We start from the raw sequence: 26,848 nt of genomic DNA on the forward strand, positions 1-26,848 counted from the left end.
AGAAGTTGGCAGAGGAACTTCACACTGAAGCTATTTTCCCAACCATTCAACAATACAAGAGTCACCGAAGAAGACATTTTGATTACAAGGCACAAGATAATCCCACAGTTGAATTCTTTAGCCAGGCGCTAGATTGTGCGATACAGTCAGTTGAAGAATGTGTCATGCAGCTCAAGGAACACAGCAGTATATTTGGGATGTTGTATGATATTCCGAAACTCCTCACTATACCTGAAGACCTACATCAACAATGCAGGACACTAGAGACAGTGTTGACACATGATGACATGTGTGATATTGATGCAAGTGATTTAGGTGATGAACTGAAAGCCTTTTCAAGATACATTTCAGCAGGATCAAATCCAAAGGCTGTTCAGGAATATATGTGCATAAATAAGATGATCACCCTCTTTCCAAATGTTTTTGTTGCTCTGCGCATACTTCTAACACTTCCCGTAACAGTAGCCAATGGTGAATGCAGCTTCTCCAAGCTGAAGTTAATAAAAACACATCTACACTTCATAATGACTCAGGAGAGGCTGATCGGCCTTATAATAATCTCAATAGAGCATGAGCTGGCCTAGACTGTGGACCTTCAGCAGGAAGCAGTTCAAATCTTTGCAACCAAGAAGACACAGAAACCACGACTTTGATTATTCAAATAGATAAAAATGCCAGTGTTTACTATGCAGACAAGAAAAGTTACATTTGCTGTTCAAGGGTTTGAAAGTTAAGTGTTACTTAAAATTTTTGAACAAGGCATTTTAAGTTGTTAGTTCTCCTTTATTGGAGTAGGTAGCAGAGCAATACCATGAGAGGAGTAAGAACAGGAAGAGGCCAGAATTGAGACCTTTCAAAGTTTTGGCCCAAGCGATGAGGGTATGGGGGTGTCATTTGAGCTCCCTGCCTCAGGTGCCAAAATGTTGTGGGCTGGTCCTGCTCCAGTGTCAAAGAGAACTAGATCAAAGTGCAATAACAAACTCTTAATGAGCTACAGCAAGGCCCACAGCAGGCACATGTAAATGTTTCCATAGACAAGCCCTGTTTGTTTAGCAGAAACATTTTACTGTTAATAAATGCAGATTTATGTTCACAATCAGCTGTTATTACACAAATTTTTGTTGCCATAGCTTGAAATTATCTATTTTTCACCATGACTGTGCTCTGGATAAGGCATAATTTTACTATGACAAAATCCTATCCATAACCATTATTACCACCCCGTGTCTCAGTTACCAATCTGTCCTTACTTCACAGGGTGCATGCAAGGATAAAATCCACGGATGATTGTCCGGCGTCCAGTGTGAGGGTTGTATAAACCCAAAGACAGGTAAGCACAGGCCCAGTTCTGCTGGCATAAACCCCATTGACATCAGGCAGGTGCATCCTGCAGAAGACTCAGGGTATGTCTATACTAGAAACGCTATGGCGACACAGCTGAGCGCAGTAGTGTAGACACTACGTACAGCAAAGGAACAGGTTCTTCCATCACTGTAGAACATCTACTTCTTTGAGGCACTGGCTAGGTCAGTGGACAAATTCTTCTGTCAATATAGTGCTGTCTATGCTGGGGCTTAGGGGAGCTTAACTTTGTTTCTCAGGGTGAATTTTTCACACGCCTGAGCAACGTACGTAAGTCAACCTAACTTACTAGTGTAGATCAGCCCTCACAGGAATGGTTTCCTTTCCATGACATGAAAAGGCCCTGCGTGCTAGTGTATGGCTCTCTCTCTCAGGGGGAAGTGACTCTGTCCACAGACAGCCCACCCCAAGCTCGTCCTCTCCGAGGACTAGAAGACCATGCACTGAGGAAACACAAGGCACAGCCTGCCTGAGATCCCCAAGAGATTTGACTCATACTTGTGTTCTGGGCTCCAAGGGGAGTTACTATCGGGAGATGGAGGTAGGTGATTGGTATGGCTGGGCCATAGGGGTGGCCAGGAAGACAGTGAGGAGGAATGGGGAGTTCAGTTTCAAGCCAGAGGAGGGATCTGGACAGTGGGAGTGTACCGAGGACAGTACTGGACTCAGCTCCCCGCACACCCCTCTGGCCTTGAATGAGAGCCCAGGGGAGATCAGGTGCATCTGGACTGTGACTGAGGGGAGGTGACATTTTACAACGCAGACACTGAGGTCAGATCTTCAACTTTTCAAGCTTCATTTGCTGGGAAAATCTTCCCTTTCCTCTGGCTCACATCTCCAGGGACTGGTATCTTGTTGAGAAGGGTCAGAGTTTTCCCTGATTCCACATAATGAAAACCTGCTTACTATGCAAGGCAGTTATCCCACTGGGAGTTAGGCATCTAAGCACCTTGGGGAGGAGCTAGGCCTCCATGACTTGAAATCATCTCCCATAACATAAGTGAAGAGGATCCAGGAAGAAAACAAAAAGGCCTTGTGGTTAACAGAAGGCAAGCGGCGAGATCTGGTTTCAGTTCCTGGCTCAGTCACACACACTCTGTATATAAGAACAGCCATACTGGGTCAGACCAAAGGTCCATCCATCCCAGTATCCTGTCTTCTGACAGTGGCCAATTCCAGGTGCTTCAGAGAGAATAAACCGAACAGGCAATAACCAAGCGACCTATCCCGTCACCCATTCCCAGCTTCTGGCAAACAGAGGCTAGGGACACCATCCCTAGCCATCCTAACTAATAGCCATTGGCAGGACTTATCCTCCATTATCTTATCTAGTTCTTCTTTGAGTCCTGTTATAGTCTTGGCCTTTACAACATTCTCTGGCAAAGAGTTTCACAGGTTAACTGTGCGTTGTGTGAAGAAATATTTCCTTTTGTTTTAAACCTGCTGCCTATTAATTTCATTGGGTGACTCCTAGTTCTTGTGTTATGAGAAGTAAATAACACTTCCTTGTTTACTTTCTCCACACCAGTCATGATTTTACAGATCTCTATCACAGCCCCTCCTAGTCGTCTCTTTTCCAAACTGAAAAGTCCCAGTCTTATTCTGTCTCCTCATACCCATTCCATACCCCAATCATTTTTGTTGCCCTTTTCTGTACCTTTTTCAATTCCAGTATATCTTTTTTGAGAGGGAACGACCACATCTGCATGCAGTATTCAAGATGTGGGTGAACCATGGATTTATAGAGAGGCAATATGATATTTTCTGCCTTATAATTATCTCTTCCCTAATGCGCAATCTTTAAGCAAGTCCCCTGGGATAAAGCTTTCAAACATGCCTAACACTCAGACCTCAGAGGTATTTAGGCTCCTAACTCGCATGATTTCAATGGAAGTTAGGAGCCTAAATACCTCTGAGGATCTGGGTCTAAGTGACTTAGGAGACATTGATGTTCAGCTGGATCAGACTGGCACCTAACTCCCACTGAAATCCACAGACTTTAGGAGTCTAAATACCCTTGAAGATCTTGCCCTTAATCTCTCTGTGATATGATCTCTCATGTAAAAAGAGGGGATCAGAATCCTTACTGTCTGTTTGGTCTATTTACACTGGGAGCTCTTCAGGGTAGAGACCTTCTCACAGTGCATGCAGGCAGCTCTCAACACAACGGGCTCACAATCTCCATTAGGATGCCAAGATACTGCTCTAATACAAAGACCATGACACTAGCAGGCTTCTCCACAGCTGGACAGGGGATGGTTGCAGATCCTGCAGTCACTGGAGCTGCACCAATCTGGGAGATGGGGAGGGAAACGGCAGCAGGAGCTGTGGCCATTGGGATGAAAGCAGGCTCACCTACCCTCACCCCTGCCTCACCCACGCTGGCAGAACCAGCAGCACCATGAGAGAAGATACTCTCTCTGCCCAGGCACTACACAAAATAATTCTTTATTGAGGATTTGTCCAAAACCCCCAAGCCGAGAGTAACAAAACTGAGGCCTTTTCCTGGGGAGGGCGAACCTCAGGATCTTTCTTCAGAGTTCTCCTGTCCCAGAGAAGGTGAGACCCTTTGCCTGGTGTCACAGTCCTCTTGGCCCACAGATAGTCTGCGCTCTACTGACTGTGGTGTGGGGAGGCTGTGCATGGCTGCGGGGTTTGCCTCCCTGTCCCCATACTCTCAGTGCCTGGGCAGGATTTCAGATCTGCTGCTACCGTCTCCTGCCATGGTTCAGTCGTTATCCTCACCCCTCTGCTAAGTGCTTTATGTCCCATTCTCAGCAGAGTCCAGCTGGAAGGCAGGATCCTGCTGGGATCATCTCTGCCAACATCCCCCGTGGCTCAGCCCCCAATGCTTGTCAGACCCAGATCCCGCTCGGTGTGGCCCGTTACTCGGAAGAAGCTGTGATGGAGGACACCGGCCTTTCTGCCTTCTCCATTTTGGAATGGCTCAGTGCAGGGATCTCCAGCTGCTCTGTGACAAGTGGGCATGGCCCTCCGGGTGGTCCTCGGTTGGTGTCTCCTCAGTGAGGGTGGGGGGTGGGGATGGTGCGTCCTGGTGGGCAGGTTCTGGCATTTCCGGCGTGGCCTGGGCTGGGCCGGCAGCCACCTCGGGATGGCTCTTGCTCTTGTGCGCAGTGACGTTGTCCTTCTTCTCAAACTTCTTGCCACAGATGTCGCAGGAGAACTGGTAGAAGGAGTGGGCGTCATGCTTCTTCATGTGCCAGTTGAGGGAGGCCTTCTGACGGCAGGTGAAGCCGCAGATCTCACACCTGTGGGTGGGGAAGGGGATCAAGACGAGAGTGTGGAGAAAGTGGGGCAGGGATGCACATAGGATACAGAAACACAGGAATTGCCAGGTTGGATCAGATTCAAGGCCCATCTGGCCCCTTATCCTGTCTCTGACAGAGCTCAGCACAAGATGCTTCAGAGGAAGGTGTAAGAATCTCGCAGTGGCTAATGTGGGCTAATCTGGCCCACATGTTAGGTCTGGTCCCGGACTCTAATAGTTAGAGAACTGGCTTAAAACCTAATCTCCCTTCCAAAATTATTATTGTTCATTATGGTCATATTTTTGTTTCCACATAAATGTCCAATCCCTGTCTGGAATCTCACTAAAACTTTGGCCTCAGCAACTTCCTGTGGCAATGAGTTCAACGGGCTAATTCAGTACTCCCAAAACTTTTGAGGATTGTGCCCTCCCTTACCTCTGTCCGTGCACCGCCATGTCCTCCCTGGAGCCCGGGTTGGAGTGGGGCTGTGGCTTGGGAAGGGGAGAAGTGGCATGGACAGCAGAAGGGGGCAGAGGCTGGGGGTGGGACTGGGAGTGGGACTGTGTCCAAGGGTTGAGGTTTGGGACAGATGTGGAAGCGGACCCACAGCTGAGCTGCGGGGGAGGGCTAGCACCCAGGCCTGCAGGCAGGTGCAGCTCTGTTCCCAGCCTCGCCCCCAGCCTTGGCCCTTGGCTGGGAACAGAGCCGCAGCCACGGACTGAGGCTGGGGACGGATGCGGGGCCGGGAGCAGCGCTGCGTTGAGGCTGAGGATGGGGCCAGGAGCGGAGCTGGGGATGGGACCGAAGCAGAGCTGGGGGCAGGAGTTGGGGCTGGCCTGGGCCCTGCTGTGCCCTTCTGGACATTTCTCCATGCCTCCCTAGGGGGGCATATCCCACACTTTGGGGACCTCTGATCTACAAGTTTCTAACGGGTGTATGCATCAAGGGGGTGAGGGGGAGAGGCCTCGTCTGGGGTGTAGTTAGGAAGAGGGCCCGGACAGCCCTAGGGACTATATCCTCCAAAACTGGATTGATGGCACCTAATCAGTCATCTCCACGTTTGGCTTCTCAGTGCTGCGATTCTTAGGGACACAGAGGACGAGACCCCAAATCACAGAGCGAGCCAGCTGGGTTTGCGACTTACTGTATGGGTTTCTCCCCCGTGTGGATGCGTCTGTGGATGATCAAGTTGCTGCTGGTGCGGAAGGGGCGGGCGCAGAACTCACAGATGTAATCCCGTTTGTCTGCAGGGGGAAGGAGAGCAGGTCACTGGGTGCACTGGCCAGCAGGATGTAGAATAGGGCATTTTACCCAGGCGGAAGCAAAGGTAGGGACGAGAGAAGGGCAGTAGGTCCAGGGGTCGAAAAGCAGGGGGGTGGTAGAGCGGATATTGGTAGTGAGTCCAGGGCTGGAATGCGGGTTGGGGTTGGGGTTGGGATTGTGAGAGAGAGAGAGAGAGAGAGAGAGACACACACAAAAAGTAAGGAGCCCAGGACCGGGACTGAAGGGGAGCCGTGGGGCTGGATTGACGGGCATGGCTCAGGGCTGTGCATGTGTGTAGGAGCCTATGGCTGGGGCTGAAGGGGAGCTGTGGGGCTGGATTGAGCGATAGTGGCAGGGGTTTGTGTGCGTGTGTGTGTGTGTGTGTAGGAGCCACAGACTGGGACAGAAGCCCTGTGGATCCAGATGGAGGGGCCCTCAGAGAGCTTTCTGTGTGCTGAGTTGAGGGGGAGCCCAGCACTGTAGAAGGCAGGTGCCTTGAGGCTTTAGCCCCTGTGCTCAGGCACACTGACCACTGTGCAGCTTCTCGTGCTCCTTCAGGTGTTTCTTGAAGTTGAAGGACTTGCCGCAGCTGGGCTCAGAGCAGGTGAAGGTCTTCTGGTGCACGTGCTGGTATTTCCTGTGGTGCTGCCGTTTGGGGGTGGGAGGGAAACAGAGGATAGGGTCAGCTGCCGCCCAGAGACCCTGCAGTCCGTCCTCCCTGGTTCATACCTAACTGAGCGCCCTCCCACAGAAATGGGAGTCAGAGGGAATGCTTGATTTGGCTTTGGGCTGGAACAGCAGCACCAATAAAGGGGGGCTCCCTAGTGCCACTTGGCTCTCTCTGTGGGATGACAGAGGGAAGCCATATCTCTATGGCCCAGTCCACCCCCAGCCTTTCTGTGGAGGCTGCAGCAAAGGCGGCCGATTGGATCATGTTCCAAAGTTGACTGCAATCAGTGGGAATCTCACCATGGATGTCGATCAGCTTTGGGTCAGGGACTTAGCCCTGATATAGAATCTTGTCCTGCTGGGAACTGGGGACACACAGACTAGTTTCATTGAACGGCCAGTAAGATGGGAGCGACTAGGGTATATGTGAAAGCTCCTATTTGGGCCAGGGATTGAAATGGGGATGTCCAGAATTAAATGCATGAGTAGCTACAGCTTGAACTATGGTAAAATCATTGAAGACTCATATTCTCTGTGGCTCAAGCATGGAGAGGGACCTGTAACATAGGTTCATTGGTGGGTTACATTGAACCGATTGTCATGCCCGCATTTGGGCTGATGCCAGGACCATAATGGTATTAGGCCACGTATCCCAACGGGAAACAGGCGGTGCCTGGGGGCAGGTCAGGTGCCCCTCCCCCCAGGTCACCATGTCACTCACATTCAGGTACTGGCGGTTGGAGAAGATTTTGCCGCAGCCCTCGAAGTCACACAGGAGCATCTCACGCTTGGTTGCCTTCCTGCAGAGAGGAGGGGGTGAGGATCTCACAGGTTATTGATGGAGCCAGAATGCAGTTCAGCAGCCTCTTGGTTCTCAAACCCTCCCTCGTAGACCTTCCCTCTGTTCTCTCCTCTCCATCGCCCCGCTGCAGGGGCGGGAGCCGTGTCCTCTGCAGCCACCTCCCTGGATCTTTCCCTGCTCACCAGCTGCCTTCGTCACCTTTCCTCTGTGGCTTGTGACGTCTAGATAAAGCCCCCTTCATCTTCCTGCCTCACTGGCTCTCCATCTCTTTTCTCACATCTGTGCCCATCTGCTCTGGTCTCTCCATTAGCTGTGTAAAGTACTAGAGATGTGGTGGTGGAGAGATTGGACAAAGCACACCACTAGCAATGGGGAAGGTGTGCGGGTGGGGGCGCTAAGGGGTGGGTCACACGCCCTGTGGAAGATGCCAACTGATGAGAGCGGTGGGGATGCAAGAAACGCCAGGGAGTATCACTAGGCTGTAAGCGTATGCAGGGACAGAGAGGGGTGGTTGCAAGGGGGAATGGACAGGAGACCAAATGGCAAGAGGATTGCCCATCACTGGGGCAATTGAAAAGTACGGTAGGTTAACAGGCTGTGGGAAGCAGCCCCTGGTGTGTGGCTCTGGGGCTAATGGGGCTTTTCTTCCCCTCTAAGTCCAACTGGAATGGCACTGCCATCCCTACCAAGAGGCCAATCCAGACAGAAAGGGAGATCCTGCCCCTCCCCAACTACTCCCCTTCAAAGGAGGCACCACCAGTTGCTCAGTGGAGTGTGGAGTCCAGCCGTGGGGAGAAAGGGTACGAAGGACTGGTCTGCAGCCCAGCTCCACTACCATAAGGGCTCTAGGGCAGGACAGGGGCCAGGGTCCCAGGCCAGGGTCCTACCTGATTCTCTTGGGGCCGATCTGGGCCAAATCCTTGTTGCTCGGCTGTCCTCGCTTCTTGCGGCTGCAAAGGAAGAAACACACTTATTAGGTGCTCCCAGAGAGGGGCGTGTCTTTCCTCCTCCTTTCTCCCGGCCTGCATTTTTCTTTTCTGTACACCCTTCTGCATCTCCACCATGAACATCTCCCTCATTGCCTCACTGTGAGAAGGCATAGGAGATGAAGGCTGCCTGGCCTTCTCTGGGGCAGGGATCTCCAGCTACCAGCCTCTTACAGAAAGGGCTTCTGGTGCCTGGTCTCATGTAGGTGGCAGAATCCAAGGGTGCCCAATAGCCCCTTCTGGAGATTCATGTGGCCTCAGTGTAGGAAGAGAAAGGGTCCCAAGTCCTTTTTCTAGCAAGCACGAGATGAGGGTTGGAAAGGAATCCAGAGCATTCGGCCAGCTCAATACCCTCCAGAGAGACAGCAGGAGTCTTTCCCCCTTTGTTCACCTCAGACACCCAAGTCCTCCCTATGAGATCAGGCTTCTTGCCAAATTGCCAGATTGCCCCAAATGAGAGTATCCCTGGGCTCCTGGGGAAGTCCGGTCAATCCTCTCAAAAAGCTACAGAGCTCATGGCCCTGAGTAACAGGGTTTCATTGCAAACACCTCTGAATCCAAGAGTGCAGGATGGCTCTGGTCTGCCCTGGATCTCAAGGACCCAAAGCAAACCCTGGTCAAAGGAGAATTCAGGGTGGTCACCCTAAGATTGCTCTGATATCTGCCTGTACCTCCAAGCCTCATTGACACCCACATGGACACAGCGACGCCTCTCAGGCACAGGGAAGAGCTGAAGTTTGGCCCAGCACTACACATTTCTTGTCTTGAAGGTCAGGTTGGTGTAGAAGCCAGTGCTCAGATCCTCAAAGATCTTTAAATGCCTAAGTCCCATTGAAATCAATGGGAGACAGGCACCTAAATATCTTGGAGGATGTTTCCCCGGACCGCTAGGTTGGGTACACACCCCCATCTTTCTGATGAAGCGTACCCCTGCGAAAGGATACAGCACTTCTTCTCCAGCTCACTCCGGGCTTATGGAGTCACTAGGGTTCAAAAGTTAAAGCTTTACACAGTAGAACCTAAAAGTTACGAACACCTTGGGAACGGAGATTGTACGTAACTCTGAACAAAATGTTATGGTTCTTTCAAAAGTTTACAAGCGAACACTGGGTTGATGCAGCTTTGAAATTTTACTATGCAGAAGAAAAATGCTGCTTTCCATTTATTCTTTTAACGGTTTATGTTTAACACAGTACTGTCCTGTATTTCCTTTTTTTAGGCTCTACTGCGGCCTGATTGCGTACTTCCGGTTCCAAATGAGGTGATTGGTCAGTTCATAACTCTACTGTTCTACTGTAACTATAAAAACACAAAGTCAACATCATGTCACAATATATAAATGGCTTTAAATTAAACTCTAAAATGTTCTTAGGCAGCATTTTTCATACTTTGCCTTTCTGTAAATTTTCATTGGATTTTTTTTTGTTGGTTTGTGTGTCATGTATGAATAAATGGAAGTTTATTGATATTGAACAATAAAAATCTAATTTTTCCAAGCCTAAATATACAGCAGATACAGTGCTAGATACAGTTGAGCTCAATGCTTTCCTGCCCCATGAGAGGCTCCAAGACTCACCAGATAGCAAGCGAGCAGAGGACAACTTGCACAATGTTACAATCATTGAGTTTCTGTTGTCATAGTGATAGCACATTTCCATATAAGTAACCTGTTTGTCTGGCATCCAAAAAATATTACACACTGCAAGATCCTACATGTATGTGTCTAACATGGCAAGGAAAAAAATTGTATAACACTATCTTTAGAAATAGCACGTGTTCATACAGTTAAGAGACTATATTGGAAAATTGTTGCACAAGAGGACAAAGCTAAAGTTACATGTGCAGCCTTTAACATTTGCCTGACTTGTGAGCACTTGTGGTCATGTATTTCCAGAGGTGATGAGCACAGCCTACTCCCCTGAATTTCAACTAGAATCTCAAGTACTCAGTGCTTCTGAAAATTAGGCCTTAGTGGTCAGTTTTTCAAGAGGACTCAGTAGTTCACGAGCCCGATGAACATTTTGAACATTGGCCATAACTGTGCAACCAATAGCATTCTCCTAATGGTTTTTTTGTATCAAATTTCTCAACTTTTAATTAAAGTAAAAAGATGGTCAAAACAATAAGACCGAAGGAGAAAGCATCACTCTACAATTTCAAAGCTCTGACGGTTTGTAATAGAGATATAAACAGAAAATTTAAGACCTACAGTGCAGTGTGGATGTATTTTGTAAGATACCCCCTGAATGCGGTCATCCTAGGGTTCCAAGGCACTATGGTAATATAAATAATAATGAAATGACAATAAGACTTGACTAGGTCAGTAGAACCAAGCTGCTCTTGAATAAGTCCATCGTTTGTATGATAAAAATAAAGAACATTAAAAACCTTTAGAAAAATCCACTCTGGTCATTAAATAAGAGGGCAAATGATTTTATTTCTGTACTGTTTGACAGTTATTTTAAATACCTACTCCTCACCGCACAAAATAACTACAGGTTGGCATCATTTATACTGTGAATAAATACAATTATCCTATGTTACAAACATGATTAAATTTTATTATTTACCAACAATAAAAAGTCTTTAAACACACTGTATTGCAAAAAGGCATAATACAATTAAGAAAAAAGGATATAGTCGTAATTACATTAATCTAATATTTTTAAACATAGAGAAACTTTGGTCACAAACACCTATGTTTCAGAGTGGTAGCCTAACACAGTCTGCATCAGCAAAAAGAATGACTAGTACTTGTGGCACCTTAGAGACTAACATTTATTTGAGCATAAGTTTTCGTGGGCTAAAACCCACTTCATCGGATGCATGAAGTGGAAAATTCAGTAGGAAGATATATATACACATTGAGAACATGAAAAAGTGGGTGTTGCCATACTAACTATAAAGAGACTAATCAATTAAGGTGAGCTATTATCAGCAGGAGAAAAAAAACTTTTGTAGTGATAATCAGTATGGCCCATTTCCAACAGCTGACAAGAAGGTGTGAGTAACAGTGCGGGGAGGAGGGAATTAGCATGGGGAAATAGTTTTTATCTTGTGTAATGACCCATCCACTCCCAGTCTTTATTCATGCCTAATATAATGGTGTCCAGTTTGAAAATTAATTCCAATTCTGCAGTTTCTCACTGGAGTCTGGTTTTGAAGTTTTTTTGTTGGAGTATTGCGACTTTCAGGTCTGTTACTGAGTGACCAGGAAGGCTGAAGTGATCTCCGACTGTTTTTTGAATGTTATAATTCTTGACGTCTGATTTGTGTCCATTTATTTTTTTGCGTGGACACTGTCTGGTTTGGCCAATGTACATGGCAGAGGGGCATTGCTGGCACAGATCACATTGCTAGATGTGCAGGTGAACGAGCTGATAGTGTGGCACCATCATAGGACCTAATCACATCCGCTACACTATCAGAGGCTCGTTCACCTGCACATCTAGCAATGTGATTTATGTCATCCTGTGCCAGCAATGCCCCTCTGCCATGCACATTGGCCAAACCGGACAGTCTTTACACAAAAGAATAAATGGACACAAATCAAATGTCTGTGTATATATATATATCTTCCCACCATATTTTCCACTGCATGTATCTGATGAAGTGGGTTTTGGCCCACCAAAGCTTATACTCAAATAAATGTATTAGTCTCTAAGGTGCCACAACTATTCCTTTTTCTTTATACATTTAAGTTTGATCTAATTTAAAATGTTCCGTCTGCATTATCCAACTTCCAATGTTAATCTTGAAGCCACTTCACTTTTGTTGTTGTTGGACTGTGACAGACTGTCCTGAAAAGAAAAAGCAGTTAGAAATTAGCAAAATTGCCATTTTGGTAAAGAAAATAGATGTTATAAGTCACTGATGATCTGCCATTTTTGTTATGTAAGATGTAGGCTATGCAGCTTACTTTGCAAGTTCAAGTTGATGCTGCTCAACACTTTGCAATACTGTATATTGCACACATGTATTCTCATCAGATTGGGATGACGGTACTTACAGAAGGAGATGAGAGTCATCTGAGAAGGAACACACACTACAGTATGTGATGTGCTCTTGATGTTCTTTTTCTTGCTCCTTTGATTTTTCCTGTCTCCATCTCCCTAGCTGCTGGTATCATAATGGCTACAGAAAAAAACCACACATCAATGTGTAAGTTATTTGATCCTTTACTTCCTCTAACCTTAAAGGGACACCATCAACAAGTTCAGTCAATCTTTAAAATGAGTGACAAGTTCAGGTGCTCTACATTTGATTTCAGTGGGAGTCTGAGATCTATCCTACTTAGCTAGGCACATTTGAAAATCCCACTGCACACTTACACACCTTTGAAAATTTGGCCCTAAACAGAGTGCTCTCAAATGCACAAAGTAAAAAAACTGAAGGAAAGAGAAAAATGTATACAGAAATAATCTTTTTATTTCCAGTGATTTTAGAGATTACTTGTGGGTAGAAAGTTTTCAGACACAAGCATGATTTTTGAGTAGATGGTGTCCCTCTAATGGTAAAATTAAAATGCTGCAAGGAGAGGAACGGGGAGCACAAATTAAATACATAATTTACCATTATTTTCTGCTGTGCTTCGATAAATGCTTTCAGAACTTGTTCTCTGCTGGTAGCAAATTGTTACTTAGTTTCAGCAGCCTCTGTAAAAAAGACATTAATAGACTTTCAGTACAGAATTGAAGTCACAAAAACATCTAGAAATGAAAAAGGCAGAAGAGCCTTGACTGTGCATGTTAATACTTACTTGGTATGTGTTTGGGTGCATATTTTGGGGCTTCTTTCTCCAATAACCCCCACAAAAAATATCATCGTGAAGAGATAGTTGAGGATGGAAGACTGTTCACACTTAGTTCAGCTAATTCCAAAGGAAATGCTTTTACACCTCCCTATGTAATAAAAACATTAGAAAGTCTGGAAAGACAGGGTTAGGATCTATAATTAATCCCTTGGTGTTATGTAAGGCTGCAGTTCAACAAGAGACTGAAGCATATGCTTCTTTTTAAGCATATGAGTAAGCCCATTGACTTCTATGGGACTATCCATGTGTTTAAACACAGGCACCATTATCAGCCCTTGTGAATTTATTGAGAGTCTCGTGATATTTGGCGTTTTCTTAAAAGCCCCGGCTTTAAGAAAAGTGATCACAGGACAATTTTAGCTTTTATTTAGATAAAATGTAAGTTTCTAGCCCTCATGCTTGGGAAAAAAAACAATGAAAATGTGTCCTGAGTGCGACCTAAAGGCTCAGAAACCAGAAGACAAATTTAAAGAACCTATAATTTATTATTAGAAAAATCCAAAACAATCCAAAACAAAACAAAAACCCAAATCAAATACTCATGATTTTTGAGATGTGACTAATTACTTCTGTTCACGTGAGATCAGCAATATTGACTTTTAAATACCTTGGTGACTTGGAGCCTAATCATTCACTAAGAACCTGACTCAACTCCAGTGATTTATTGTGAGTCATTCCTCTCACCTCATTGAGAGGTTGCATTAGGTTCAGTCACCCAAAGCAATTTCCAACATCCACCCAGTCTTAATTTGGCTTCCTTGTCTCTTCAGAGATCAACTCAACTATCAACATCAGAAGCTAGTATTAAAACCAACATATCTTCTCAGCAATGAGCAAATTTTCAGCACCATTTATCTAGACATTTAATAACAGAGGGTTCTTCAATCTAACAAAATCCCAAAGGTGGAAATTAAAGCTAGACAAATTCAGATTATTAATAAGGCATATTTTTAACAATGAGGGTAATTAACCCTTGGAACAACTTGCCAAGAGTTGTGGTGTATTCTCCATCACCGGCAATCTTTAAATCAAGATTGGATTTTTTTCTAAAAGCTCTGCTGTAGTGCACACAAGAATTAATTCAGGGAAGTCCTGAATTATGGCCAGCATTATGCAAGAGGTCAGACTAGATGACCACAGTGGTCCCTTCTGGCCTTATAATCTAAGAAACAAGACGCTAACGCATACATCATTTTCTGCATAAAAGTATTACAGTTTCACACTAGCAGCTTCAATGAAGAGAACCAGACACTTCACTTCTAAATATTTATTATCATTCTCTGATAAAACCCTATGAAAACTACAGCATTAGTTTATTCCTGGGGGAATTCTAAGCCACTGCGCAAGTGCAGAATTAATGCCCCCTGCAGATATCCCCCCACACACACCCGGTAGAATAACTGATTCTGACTGGGAGGCTAAGGGAAGCTGCAATTACACCTTTCATCCATCAGGGGCTGATGTGATGCCAGAAGAGAGGGCAACTAGCTCACGTGTCAGAGCAAATAGCCACGGAGGGGGAGTGGACAGAAGCTGCCTTTTTCACAGTGCCCTGCCAGGTGAGGAGGCACAGGATATGGAGTGGGGCAGAGCGGGGCACATGGTGCTGCTGGGGGGGGTGTCACACAGATTGAGGTTCTGAAGGGATAGTGGCGGGGACAGATTGGGATGAGAGTACAGGAGCTAGTGCGGTAACAACTTTGAGCCCAGGGCTGAATAGGAGTGAAGGTGCAGGGTCACATGGAGATGCGAGGGGGAGAGAGAAGGATGCAGGGCACATGGGGACATGTGCAGAAATGCATGGCTGAATGGGGAGTGGGAATGCAGGGACATATGGAACAGAGGGAGATGTGCTGGACTGAATGGCAGAGGGATGGGGGGAGGTGCCCCAACAATTCCACACCCCCTAAAAAAACCTGTTCCATACTTCTCCCACCCACATCCAGCAACCCTACAGGTTCACTCCCAGGCTCCTTCCCAGCAATTACTTCTCTCTCCCTCAGCTCCTTCATTACCCCCTGACAGCCCCAAGCCTTTAGCCTACTTCTCAAGGGTGCGGGAAATACATTTCTATATTGTAGTTTAAAAGAATTATTATCAAAGCTCTGTATTAATATGCCTGGTAAATAATGTATTTGTCAAAAAACATTTCCTGAATCTCTTTGCTGCTGTTGTCTGTATTGTTACAGATGTACTTGCTGCAAGGTATTTGAAATAAATTACCAAAATAATTGAAACTGGCGTGATTATATTGTATTATTTTGAAAAATAAAATATATAGAATTTTAAAATATCATGCACAGAATTTGAAATATTGTGGTGCAAAATTCCCCCAGGATTAACTACTGAAGCTCTATTTAGCCATTCGTCTCTTCCCTGGCGAGCAGGATACTGCAGTACTTATAGCCACTTTGTACCACCTGGGTAACACAAAGAGGCCATGTTCTGGCCCCACATGGCCAGAGGAGAAATCCCTTTGTACCAGTGGAACTCTCTCCAGGCAAAGATGGCTCCTGTGGAACCCTCCCTGCACTCTCTGGTTCTGTGCAGGGAGCTCTGATATATCAATCCTCCACTGATGTTTTGGATCTTATGCCAGTGGTATAAGTTAGAGCAGTTGAGGAGCAGAGGGCAGATGATGCAGGATCAGGGAGCTGCAACTGATTCCCTGACAGCTCCTTCTGCACTGAATTGAGCTGTGACATGGGCAGACTTCAGCCCTACTATATTCTCCCTCTCTACCTAGACTCTTGTACGTTTGTCTCCTTCACTGTCCCCTAGTTCCATCGCTGGCTCCACTGCCATTGAAGTCAATGGAAAGAATCTCTATTAATGTCAATGGGTTTTGCTCAGGTCCTCACATGGCTCCCATCATAGCGGCGAAGCATCCTCCATGAGCAGCACTGGCTAGATATACAGAAGTATTCTTCCATCAACCTAGATGCATCTAATCAGGGGCTAGGTCGCCATACCTATGGCGCTTAGGGGTGAGACATTTTTCACACCCGAGTGATGTAGTCATGTCGATCTACATTTTACGCGTAGAGCAGGCCTGAGACACCCAGCATGGTGTGGAAGACAGCTCTGTGCTGGGAATTGGCTGCGGTTTGGTCTGGCTGCTATTGCCAGGGGTCTGTAGTTACAGAGCACAGGACAGCCCCATGCACGACCTCAGGCCTCTAGGCTAACCAGCATTCGAAAGCTCTGGGGTTGGGAAATGCAGTCACTTCTCAGGTGGGCCCAGAGCCACTTGGATGATTGAACTGAGATAGACAAACTGACCTCAACCCCTTCCTTCTCACTCACCCACTTCTCGCCTTCCTTTCTCCTCTCCCTATGTGCTCAGGCTCCCCCTCCTCACCTAGATTGGCCATCTGCCTCTTCCCCTCTCACCTGGATTGCACCGCCTGCTCCTCAGAGGGGCTGCCGTTGGCTGGACTCGTCTCAGTAGGCAGCTGCGCACCTTTCACGGGTCTCTTGCGGCTCTTGGTCTGGCTTTGCTCTCTTTTCAGCTCGGAGTCACTGGATGGATGAGATGGACACAAGAACTGGTTACAGTCTGGGAGAGGAGGCTCTCTAATGGCAGGCGAAGCTAGACATGGGAAACAGAGGGAAAGCAACCCAGTGCGACCAAGGGAGAGGTATACAGACTAAAAGCATCTCTTCCAAGCCAGCGCTAAAGGAATCAATCTATTATTCCACGTTCACGTCAAGTTAGAGCTCAGAGTTTAGTCACACAACACTCAGGGTTAGATTTGTCAGAGCAGCTTTCCCTCTGCAGAGTATGTTGAACAAATGGATCTCTCGTTCCCAGGACCAGGACAAAGTCACAAGGAAGCCTGGGAGGAAGGATAGGATTGTGGTTAAGGCACAAGACTGGGAGGCAAAACACCTGGGTTCTGTTCCTAGCTCTGAAACTGACTCACTGTGTGGGTGAAATAAGGGGCCTCTGTCTATCAGATCCCCCTTGTGGCAAGATGGGGAGCTACACTAACTTGGTTCCACCACCTGATGCTCTCACACCCAACTCTGTGTCAAGTCCTTGTTATAACCTGATTTTTCCTGGCCAGATCCTCAGCAGTCTCTGGCTCCTTCAGGGTAATGGGGAGTCAGAAGTTCCATGGCTCTAGTAGGCATTAGTCAGCCCTAGGTCTCCTGCATTTAGAACCTTCTTCTCCATAAGCCCCTGGCTAGAGTACGCAGGGGAGCCCAGGCAGGCCCAACTCACCGGGTTCAGCTCAGGGCCCATTTGGATCAGCCAGAACCACTCTTTGTTAGCCCCTTGCTGCTACCTCCTGCCTTTCCCCCTCTGTAGTCTTGCCCCATGTCTCTCTCTCTTTGGAGTGTTAGCCGTTCACCAGCCTGCTAGAGGGCAGCTCTCTAGCAGCTGCCTTTCTTCTCAGGAACTCCTCTTCTAACTGAGGTCCTTAATTTTTTTTTTTTATCATGCCCAGGTGCGTCCCTGCCTAATTAACTGCCTCTCAGTATCCTTGGGTGAACCTGAGTGGCCTCATTCCCCATTGTGGAGCCTGTAAGAGGTGGGCTGGAGCCCTGAGCCTTCAAGGTCATTTACCCTCTGACCATGCAGTGGGCAAATCCCTTCCCCTCCTCTTACCAGTAATGAAAATAAGGTCCCTACCCTGGGGAATTTACAGTTCCAGGGCTAGATTCTGATCTCACTCACACAACTCAGAATGAGGAGCATATGGTCTCAGCAGTGGTGTTTATGAGCATCCGAGGGTACCACAGCTGAGTGTGAAATCTGAGTGAGGCCTTAATTATGCCAGCAAAGTGTTGGCAACCACAAATTAGGGAGGGGGTGAGAAAGGGCAGGGATCCAGGAAAAGCTATGGAGAAAGACCCCTTGTTCTGTACATGCCCTGTGGCTTCCTAGGTTAATTGTTAACATATGGAAGGTGAAGGGACAGAAGAGCCGGGCTGTGGCATTACATCAGAAAGAGCCTACACAGACTCTTTGTAAAGTGCCAGACTTTCGTCCAGCCTGGCAGCCCTTCAGAGAGCAGTGCAGCCAGCTCCCTCCCAGCCCAGCTCTAGCTTCCCTTACCTGTCCAGTGAGGGGTGGTAATTCTCATCTCGCAGGTCGTCAGTGTAAGTGAGGTCATCTTCTTCAGTGAAGTCTTCATCCTCGTCCTCTTCCTCTTTGGGCTCAGGCACCTCCTCTGATTTTTCCTCCAAACCTGGTGCACTGCAAGAATCAAATGTCAAGAGAGCGGGTTGGAGCCATGGTTCTGAGGGGAAGTCTCTGAGGGCTCTGTGGCTCCTGATCCCACCATCTCTCCTCATAGCCTGATGGCCGTCCTGTCTACACATCCCTGTCAGGCACTGGCCTTTCTGCTGAAGCTACTCACAACAGGGCTGATGCACTATAATAGGGATGGGACAAGACTGCCCCACTGGGAACTGGCTTGAGAACTCAGCAGTTATTTTCACACCGGACATTGTCAGATGGGAGTGACTCTGTGTCATCGCAGTCCTGGAGATACAGGACAGCTCCTCTCTAGTCCCAGAAGCACATGTGCAGGGGATAGGTAAGCACCAAGGACAGATGATGAAGAGGAGAGCCACCATCACTCACCTCTCCGGCTCTACCCCTTCTGTGCCAGCCTCTGCCTCTGCCAGGAGAGCTGTAGAGAGAGAAACTAGGTGCAGTCAGTTGAAGGGTGAGATGGAACCATGAAACTGAAATCTGCAGAGAAGGGACAGGGAAGGAAGGAGCAACCGCAATGGTGGGGGAGAGAGTGCAGGGAAGGTTTGGGAGGAGAGAGGAATGCAGAGTGACAATGCCTCGGGGAAGGGAACTAAATCCTCATTCAGGGAATAAACCAACCACTAACAGGCCGGAGGAAGGGGGCTAGGAAGAAACTATAAACAAGTTGTTCCATAATTGTCCAATAGGGAGTTTCTTGCCCCTTCTATGAAGCACCTGATACTGGTCACTGAGGGATAAAGGGCTAGATAGATACAGTCTGATCTGTTCTGGTAGTTTCTGTGTTCCAGCCCTTGTTCTTCCATACTTGGAGGACACCCAAAGCCACCCCTCTCGGGATCTCCAGGCTGGACCACTGCCCCATGCCTAACATGGGGCTGCATTTGAAAGTTTCACAGAAGGCAGGATACACTTGCCAACTAGGTCAGCAGTGTGAACAGCACAGGATGCCTGCTCTGGTTCCCAATTCGCTTCCAGGACAGATGTGGATCTGAAAAGTTCTCCAAGGAACCTGGGCCCTCGTCACTAAAAAGACCTGTCTCTCTCCCCATGAATAGCAGGGACACGCTGGGTGCTTTCAATAAGGCCACGTCCTCACTTTAAGCATCACTGAGCCAGTGACCTGGGTAGTTACAACACAGTTAAAAGACGCAGCAAAGAGGAGACCTACCCACATTCCTGGAACTTAATGAAAGCCTTGCAGGGCACTGGGACTCAGTGACCCACCCTTGTTCCTGTAACTGATTTAAATCTCTGAAACATCCAAGGCTTCAGCGTGGTTTTAGGGTAGATGCTTAGTTTTCAAGCTGCAGTTTGATGGAGTCTGGGATGCACATGATGGGAACATTTAGGTGTTGGTGTTTGGCAAGGGGGGTCCCCTTCCTTTTCAACTCGTTTCTCCTCTTGACTCGAAAGTGCCTGAATCTGCAGACAGTCAGGGCCTGGTGTCAGGCTCCTGTACTGTCCAGGGCTGGGGGCAAATGTAGGTGGATAGGGACTAGTTTAGAAGAGGGTGGTTATTATTACGGGATCCCTACCATTACTGTGGATGGAACTAAGACTCATGGGTTGCTTGTTTGCTTAACAGAGTCCAGCTGATCCCCTTCAGAGAGGGAGGAGGTGGTATGATGTGGAGGAAGGGCTATTTGAACTTGTATTTCCAATGTATGGGGGAGCTGGCTAGCCTGTACTCTGGGCTGGGAGTGCCATGGGGGATTTGGAGTTAACAGGGGCACAAGAAATCAAGGGACAGTGGAGAGAGGGAAGAGGAATCCCAGTTTTGGCTGGACTGGAAGAGAAGGCTGTGAGGCCCTGGGAAAGGGAAGGCTGGTCAGCTGCATCTATCGTGCCACCCCATGCTTGCATGGGGGTCTGGGATTGGGGGGGGTCCTGCTCACTCCCTCACCTGCATCAGTGTCAGTGCTCTCTGCTCCTAGCTCTCCGCTGTGGTCCATGCTGCTGGTGGATGATGGAGCTGCCATTCTCTCCACCACCCCACTGTCCCCAAGGGGGCTGAGCTCCACCTTAACTATCATCCCAGAGGAATCCTGGGCAAGCACTGCCCTGCGGAGTGAGCGCCTGCGGCTGGTAAGTGGGGAAGGTGGTACGATGGGCTCTGAGCTGGCCCCTCTGTCCTTCTTGCGCCGGGAGGCAGCTTTGGTGGTTTGTAAACTACCTCCTGGTGGGGCACAGCCCTGCTCTTCCGGTGCAGGAGGGCCCCAGGAGAAGGTGTGTCCAGCCATGCACTCCCACACTAGATTCCCTGGGGCCCCCTTGTCGCTTGGTGAGGAGGTCTTCACATTGGGGATCAAGCTGCACTCCTGGCTGTGAACATGAGACAGGACGACCAGGCGCTGCAGGGCATCCATTGGGAGGGCGCTGGGATCTGAGCCACCCTGCCCTGGGGGAGAGAGAGGGAAACCAAATGTAAACCACAGTGTGCCCCAAGCATCATTTAACCTGTCCATCCCTGCCTATAACCCAAGCACCCACAGGGGACACTGCACCATCCCAACATTTACCTCAACCTCTCCATATAATCCTACCCCTCTGGGGGAGCCACAGCACCCTCCCCTCCTCCCCATAACCCAACTTCCTGGTCATGTGACTCTAAGCACCCCTGTATTCATACACTGTACATTACTGGAATAGTCTTTGTACAACATATGCCTTATGAGGTATCACTTGAAAACTAATAACTCACTGATCATTAATATTCTTGCATGATGTATGGACACAATGTGTGTTAAGAGTTATGGATATAGACTAGAACTGTGAGTAAAGTATGTTTAAATGAGACCAGGAGCCAGGCTGTCGGGGAGAGACAGTGAAGGTCCATTTACATATCAAATACCCAAAGCTATCAAGCTAACAAGTGGGGGAAGAGACAGCATGGGGTCTATGCCCCAACAAGGCAGAGAAGCTTGGTCCAAGTTTTACTTTTCAAAAAAAATATCGCCAAGTTTACTGGTCTATAAACATGGGGGTAGGGGGTTTGACCCTCAAGTTATAAGCAATTGAATCAACTGGATTGCATACAATATTAGTATATTAGAAAAGTGCACAGAGTGAGGTTTTTTCCGAAAGCCAGTAACACACTGGTTAACTGGTAATATCATTGTGAAATGTATGTATAAACACAATATGAGAAAATATGGATACTTAATGATATCATGCTTTAAAGTGTGTGGTCAAACAGAGAGAAACAGGCCCCCACCCAGACAGGAACCAAGGCAGCTATCTGTTTCCAGTACAATTAAGCAAAGTGTGACCAAAAACAATGGAAGCCCTATTTACTTAGAAATCATCAGGAGGATGGGAAGTCCACAGGACAGAAAGAACAGCATGAGATCAATCTGCCTCTTGAGACAAAGTCATTGAACTTTGGAAGATATAAGCAGAGAGAGAAGCCATGTCTGGCATCCATCATTAGACAGACGCAAGGGAACAGAACTCTTACAAGCTGAGAAAGATGTGCCCTTCAACCAAGGGAGGGGTTGAAGTCTCTGGAAACTGAGAATAGGCAATAAACCTGCTTAGGCAAAAATCTTTCACCTAGGGAGACAAGGAAAGCCAACATGTTGTATTTCTGTGGAAGGCCTGACCGAGGGAAAGTGAACCACAGCTGTGAAGAAGGAAGCATGGAGACAAAAACATTTTGAACAAAGCCTGTACCTCACTAGATTCAGTCTTAGACTTTTCAATCTGTATTTTCACTTTTATTTGCTTGTTTCCCTTTCTAACTTTATTCCTTTCACTTGGTATCACTTAATCTATGTCCTGCTAATAAACTTGTTTCATTTTTATTATAAACCAGCTCAGTTCCGTTTGCAGGGAAGGGTGTATTTATCCTGGTTAATAAACTGTGATAAACTTTTGTCTCTTCAAAGGAACAAGCTGACCATATTATTTCTCTGAACTGTCCAGGAGAGGACCGGACATTGCAGAGCACATGGTTTTGGGAAAATTCAGGACTGGGAGAGTGTTGGGCTAAACTTGTTGGTTGTAACTAAGACTGGTGGAAGCCAGAACAGGGCTGTAGACTCGCTGCTGGGGTCAGAGCTGCTGAACCCAGGCTGTCTAGCACACAGACACTCAGGGTGTAACCTACATACTTGTAGGCTGGCTGTGAGCATCCCAGGCTGTAGGCTACAGCAGCAAAGCACTGTACAGGACCCAGGATTGCAGGGCAAGCAGTGACACAACCCTTTAGTGGTCTGGATCACACTCCAACACTCTTTGACAGTGGTGTAGTCGAAATAAGATTTATACACAGCTTGCTATTTTAACTGAGGTTTGCACTCCAAGCACTAGTAGAATAGTTTTAAGTATTTTTCAAGTGAAAAGGCTGGGGAGAGTCAAAGAAAGGTTAGTTTTATTGTTTTCTGTTTATTTCAGGGAAGGAAATAGAACAAAGGAAAGCATAAAGATGAGTCACAAGCAGAAAAGGCAGTAGGAGAAAAGAAGCAGACACTGAGCTCACCAAGAAGCAATCAAAAGAGCTGTACGCACAGTGAGGTCTGTCAGCAGCTGATCAGAAGCAAACGGAGCCATAAGGAAGGATGGGGCACCTGCTTCAAACCAGGGGCCAGAGGGGATCCCTTTTTCTCCTACAGAGCATGCTTGTAGGGTGACTGTGAGCATCCCAGGCTGTGCACTGCAAAACATAGGCGCCGAGTTCTGCCGGCACCTGTGGGTGCTCGACTCTGCTCTGACTCCACCCCTTCCCCAAAGTTCCTGCCCCAACTCCACCCCCTCCCTGCCCCTATTCGATTCCTTCCCCAAATTCCTGCCTTGGCCCCGCCTCCTTACCTAAGTGTGCCCACGTTCCCGCTCCTCCCCCCTCCCTCCTGGAGCTTGTTACTCCATGAAACAGCTGTTTTGCGGCAGCAAGCGCTGGGAGGTAGGCGGAGCAGTGGGGGTGTGGGTGCGCTCGGGGAGAAGGAGGAGGTGAGGTGAGGTGGGGAGGGGAGCTTGGCTGCCGGTGGGTGCAGAGCACCCACAAATTTTTCCGTGTGGGTGCTCCAGCCCTGGAGAGCGCATAGAGTCAGCTCCTATGCTGAAAAGCACGGTAGGACACCCAGGGTTGCAGGGAAAGTGGGACACAACCTCTTACTGGTCTGGACTGCACTCTGAACTCCATGATGGGGGGGCCACAGCACCACCCCCATATAACCCAATACACCTGGAGGCCACAGCAATATCGCCCTAATTAACTCTAACCCACTGTGATAGGATGTAAGCAGGGTTAAGGAGCAGCTCTGGGCCCTGGAGGCTCCGCTCAGCTTCATCTGCTGGGTGTGCTCACAATGGACGTGGAGCTTGAAAGGGCACGGTGCAGTCTGGGTGGTCAGTGCAAGGGAGCAGACCTTCCCTGGTAGCTTCTGCAGGGATACACCAGGAGTTCCACACTGTCTGAAGCAGACCTCAATATGGAGCTGCAGGCCACCATCAGAGAGATAGCAGAGTGAGGGTGAGGAACCTCTGGATCCCTTACAGTTGAGTATGTATTGCAAGTCAATAACCAGGCCCCCACTGGGCCTCAGAAGAGGCAAGGGGTACCGTAGAAGAAACCTAGGAAGCAGACTTAGTGATACCGTTGAACTACCAGCCCCAGGGCCCTGGGTCACAACCAAGCGGAGCGGTGGGCCTAGGTTCCCCTCCTGGCAACCCACAGACTTGAGCTACTAGACGGTACTACCAAAAAACAGACTTGAGCCACAAGGGAGTATAGAGAGTTAGTGCCCCAGACACAACGTGATCCCTCCCCCACATCACCACTGGGGCTGAAGCACAGTCAACCCCCACCATGTAATCCTTCTCCCTGACATGACTGTCACTAAAGGGGGGATCCCCCCCACTGCATCTCCCTTTTTAGAAGGACACTCAAAGCTGCATACCCTTCCCCGCAAGGAGAAGTGTGTGCAGAGTCACAGAGACCCCATTTGGGCAGAAGAGGTGCCTACCTGCACTCAGCACGCAGCCCTGGGAAGTGTACCTGCAGCAGAGAAAGTCGGGACAGAAGGTGAGAGACTGAGTGAACAGCGAGGGGCAAGGAGGGAACCCTGAAAACACAGATCCTGCACCCCCTGGCTGAGCCATCCACCCAGAAAAGGGAACCTGCTCCATGACCTTCATCACTCCACTCCAAAATCTCAACCACCACACGGGACAGGCATCAAGATCAGATGCCAGGGAAATCAGGGGAAAGGACATACTGGAGCTTGTCAGGGAAATGGGGGGGGGGGGGGGGGGAGGGGGGAATGCTTGGGACAAGAGGAACCTGTGAGGATCTGGGAAAGATGCACAAGGGGCTCTGTGGGGAAATGGGGGCTGTGAGGAGGGTGGGCCCTGTTAGGGGGAGGTAGGCTGTGAAAGAAACCAAGGGTCTCCTATGTCCATTCTACAGAGCCCCCGCCACTTCCCCCTCCTCCCATAGGACCTCTCTCTCATACCCTGGCACCTGCTGTGGGACCAGTACTCCCATCCCTCCCTCTCCAGTCACTTCTCACCTGTCGATCAGGTACTTGGCCAGTTGGGAGTGCAGGGAGAAGCCCAGCTGCTCCTTGAGCTGGCACCACTGCTCCAGGTGGCCCCCGATGCGGATGCGGCACTTGCTGCGCCGGGCGTCCAGCTCCTTCCGCTTCTGTTTGCGGATGCACTCAGAGGCCCGCTGGCGGCCCTGCTGCCTCTGCTCCATCCTCCCAAGAAGGAGGCTGCCTGCCTGGGAGTGGGGAGAGAGAGGCTAGGGCATGAGCTGCAAACCTCTTGGGGCTACACAGAGGGAGTGGTGCTGAGATCCTGTCTCTGCCGCAGTTGGAGGCACACCGAGACAGATACAGGGGGCAGTGAGCCCAACTAGGGCATTAGTGGGGGTGAGGAAAGCTTCTGAGAACCCAACTACTGAAGACTGTACCCACCAAAAGAAATAGTGTGCGGGGTGAGGGACCAAACAAGGTAGAGGGACCTCTCAGTAGAGATCCGTCAGTCAGGAGAAGGCAAGGGGAATATCCCAGGAAGAAATGGGTCTGAGGGGGGGAAGGAAAGAGGACTATCACATCATTAGGGTGCAGGGGGATAAGGGGTGTGGGAGACAGGCCTCCCAGAGAGATTCTCAAAGGCCTCTTCCCTCCCCTGCTGTATTAATTTGTCTAAAAATAGTCAGTTTAATCAATAACACCCAACTCCTTTCCTACCAAAGGAGTAAATCAATCTATTAATTCATTGTGCAGTGCCCTTGACTTGCTGCTCCCATGAGTGCATCCCTGGGACCCCCTGTGCCCTGCCCTTCTCACCACATGGGGGATAGTGGGACCCAATGCCCCACTCCAGCTTGCCTCAGTAAGATTCCCTGAACAGGGCCAGGCCCCACACCCATCCTGCGCCAGTCACCAACTCGGCTGCCCAGGAACCACACAGCCCTAGAGCTGCCACCCCACACTGCCTGCCGTGCCCCTCCTTAGCTCTGCCCACCACTCTTGTCCCTCCCACCATAGCCCATCCTTAGCTCTGCCCACCACTCTTGTCCCTCCCACCATAGCCCCTCCTTAGCTCCGCCCACCACCCTTGTCCCTCCCACCATAGCCCCTCCTTAGCTCCACCCACCAGTCTTGTCCCTCCCACCATAGCCCCTCCTTAGCTCCGCCCACCAGTCTTGTCCCTCCCACCATAGCCCCGCCCCTACTCCTTAGACCCACCTCTGCCCCATTACAGCCCCTCCCCTTTCCCTCAGCCTCACCCATGACCAGAGTCCCTCCAATATTCATCAGCCCCATCTCTGCCCTTCCCCTTCTCAAACCCACCCCTTGCCCTCCCAACACAGCCCCTCCTCAGCTCCACCCACCATCCCTGTCCCTACCACCACAGCTCCTCCCATTTTCCTCAGCCCTGCCCCTCCCCCATCATAGCCCCTCCGCCCGACTCCCCCGCCCCTACCACCGTAGCCCAGCCCCTTTTCCTCAACCCCGCCTCTGCCCCATCAGAGCCCTCCCCCACGGCCCGGATCACTCTCCCCTTCACTCAAGCCGCGCTTCCAGCCGGGCGCCTCTGGCCAATTAGAGCGAGGCGCGCGGCAGGAGCGGCCGTTGTGCGGAGAGAGGTGGGTGCGCGCGCCCGCGCGCGCTAATCCCCCTTTGCTCGCCCCCTCCCCAACTGCCTCTTCCGTTTTTCCGCCGCGGTACCTTAAAGTGGGCCCGTCGGGGCAGAGCGCGGGATGGGGGCAGCACTGGGCCCCGCTCCATACCCCCGAGCCCGACCTGGAGTCCCGCACCCCTTTCTCCGAGCTCACCCCGAGGAGGGGAGGGCCCACCCTGGGGCCGTGTCCCCTTTAAGAGACAGACCACCCCCCCCTCCCCCATCGCTTACACAGCGCTGGCGGAGACCGTGACAAGATGGCGGCGCACCCCCAACTCCACAAGCTCGAGAGGAGCGCGCTTGCGCCGCGGATACTCCCCGGCC

The 26,848-nt window shown here is 49.1% G+C and overlaps 2 protein-coding genes across 2 annotated transcripts in view; both read right to left on the reverse strand.

Moving 5' to 3' along the window:
* The window catches only part of LOC127032786 (zinc finger protein 2-like), a 67,900-nt gene extending 64,192 nt beyond the window's left edge, over positions 1–3,708 (reverse strand). Inside the window, exon 1 of the mRNA XM_050920376.1 lies at positions 3,450–3,708. The gene's annotated coding sequence lies outside the window, so the exon portion shown is untranslated. The remainder of the gene's footprint in view (positions 1–3,449) is intronic.
* Positions 3,709–3,794: 86 nt separating this feature from the next.
* On the reverse strand, positions 3,795–26,848 carry LOC127032787 (zinc finger protein 692-like). The gene is given in 13 exon segments (XM_050920377.1): positions 3,795–4,357; positions 4,360–4,631; positions 5,776–5,875; positions 6,425–6,539; positions 7,285–7,363; positions 8,253–8,315; positions 16,558–16,686; positions 18,230–18,370; positions 18,761–18,809; positions 20,298–20,792; positions 24,358–24,389; positions 24,904–25,115; positions 26,572–26,848. Coding segments are annotated over 13 exon segments (1,974 nt in total). The 5' UTR covers positions 26,749–26,848; the 3' UTR covers positions 3,795–4,247.

Source organism: Gopherus flavomarginatus, chromosome 12 (genome assembly GCF_025201925.1).
Source record: "Gopherus flavomarginatus isolate rGopFla2 chromosome 12, rGopFla2.mat.asm, whole genome shotgun sequence".
Lineage (NCBI taxonomy): Eukaryota > Metazoa > Chordata > Testudines > Testudinidae > Gopherus > Gopherus flavomarginatus.